The 1,764-nt window shown below is 46.0% G+C and overlaps 1 protein-coding gene across 1 annotated transcript in view; it reads right to left on the bottom strand.

The window, feature by feature from the left end:
- Nucleotides 1–907: 907 nt before the first annotated feature.
- The window catches only part of LOC104823081 (uncharacterized protein At3g43530-like), a 3,888-nt gene continuing 3,031 nt past the window's right edge, over nt 908–1,764 (bottom strand). Inside the window, exons 5-6 of the mRNA XM_010554506.1 lie at nt 1,567–1,673; nt 908–1,192 (exon numbers count right to left, since the gene is read on the bottom strand). Coding sequence (XP_010552808.1) covers nt 908–1,192; nt 1,567–1,673 — 392 coding nt within the window. The remainder of the gene's footprint in view (nt 1,193–1,566; nt 1,674–1,764) is intronic.

Raw genomic sequence — 1,764 nt, 5'->3', positions numbered from 1 at the left:
AGGCATATCGCATCGACATACTTCGCAGCAAAAACACCGCAGTCACAACCGTTAGCATTCTCAGGTAGTCCCTCCACATACTCAATCTCCAGTTCGTCTCTATCAGAGAAAGATTTTGACCCAGCAAGGAGACAAGCCTTAGGAATAAGACGACTTAGTTTATGAACTACACTCTCCACATTGACCCTTAGTCTCGGTTGGCAGTCAAAAACTTGAAGCAATTTCTCATTGAAATCCACCAGAATGGCGTTCCAATGGCAACTGATTTGATCGTCTGAAAGGGATGGAATGTTAAGTACACTTACAAAGCCATTGTAAGTGTTCAAAGGCGTTCCTGCACACCCAGTTGGAAGGCTTCCTTCGAAGTACGGCTTCAGAGCTCCCAGAGTTGACAAGTCACCTGATTTTTCCCACCACTTGATGTGCTCCGTGAAAATAGTGTCAGCAACCATATAATTGCTTCCTATGTAGGTCACCGGGTTGTTCATAACGCGGAGTCGTAACTCATACATTGCCTCCTCAATATGCTACAAAAAAAAACAACAACATATTTCAGAAGTCTGTACCATGTGACCAAGTAACTATGATACCATGTGACTGAGTGCAATGGTACCATGTGACTGAGTCCAATGGTACCATGTGACTAAGTCATTTGGTACCATGTGACTTGGAGCAATGGTACCATGTGACTGAGTCATTTGGTACCATATATCCAAGATACGTGTGACCTTGTTAAGTAAGATAACTTAATGTAAACTTACAGTATCTGTGAGCCATACTCCCACTTGTAGAAGATCTTCCCAAAATTTTGACGTACGTATTCCATCCAATTTTGACTTCCACAATCGCGTCTCTCGCGGATTCTTCATAAACTCCCATAGAGCGTTGGCCCGTGGACCAGATGTTTCTACAAATCCTGGATTCCTGATGAGACCTCCACGCGGGTTGACACGCTCTGGATTCCATACAAATACCTTCTCTTCACTTGACGAATGCAGAATTCCTTTCTCAGTCTCGACCGCAACAATGTCATCCTCAGAAGCTTCTTCCTTATCGTCGTCTTCCCCAGCAACATCCTCCTGGGCAGTGTTATCTCGACCTCTGCCGCTGCCCCTACCTCTGCCTCTGCCTCTGCCTCGGCCTCTGCCTCTGCCTCTACCTCTGCCTCGACCTCTGCCTCTGCCTCGACCTCCTACAGCCTGAGATCTTTGTCTTTTGGCCGGTGGACCAGTTGATGTTGGTTCTACATAAGGGCTTCTTTTGGATGGTCCATCAGTAAGCTTCCTCTTTGTTCTTTTCAACTGTTCTGTATCAGAGGAGTCAACTGTTGGTGGAGGTTGATTGACTTCATGTTCAACAGGGGGGTTGTCACATGTTTTAATTAATCTGTGCATAACTTGTGTTTTGTTCAGAAAATGTCCCCGAAGAAGATGCTGAAGAGAATGATAGTGACGATGATGCTGGCAGTGGCGATGAGAACACGGAAGAAGAGGGTGACGCCGATGGTGATGAGGGTGAGACAACCGATGAAGATTCTGAAAAGGATGACGCCGATGGCGATGATACCAATGGCGAAGAGGGTGAGGGAACCGACGACGATGATACAGCAGCTGAATCTTCTGACAAAGAATCGGCTGCCAAAACCAATGAAGACACAGATATGTCTGCCCCCCCTGTTGAACATGAAGTCAATCAACCTCCACCAACAGTTGACTCCTCTGATACAGAACAGTTGAAAAGAACAAAGAGGAAGCTTACTGATGG

The sequence above is a fragment of the Tarenaya hassleriana genome, unplaced genomic scaffold, assembly GCF_000463585.1.
Source record: "Tarenaya hassleriana unplaced genomic scaffold, ASM46358v1 Cleome39, whole genome shotgun sequence".
In the NCBI taxonomy this organism is placed as follows: Eukaryota; Viridiplantae; Streptophyta; class Magnoliopsida; order Brassicales; family Cleomaceae; genus Tarenaya; species Tarenaya hassleriana.
The sequence above is the reverse complement of the archived record's forward strand: the minus strand, read 5'-3'. Positions and strand labels throughout refer to the sequence as shown.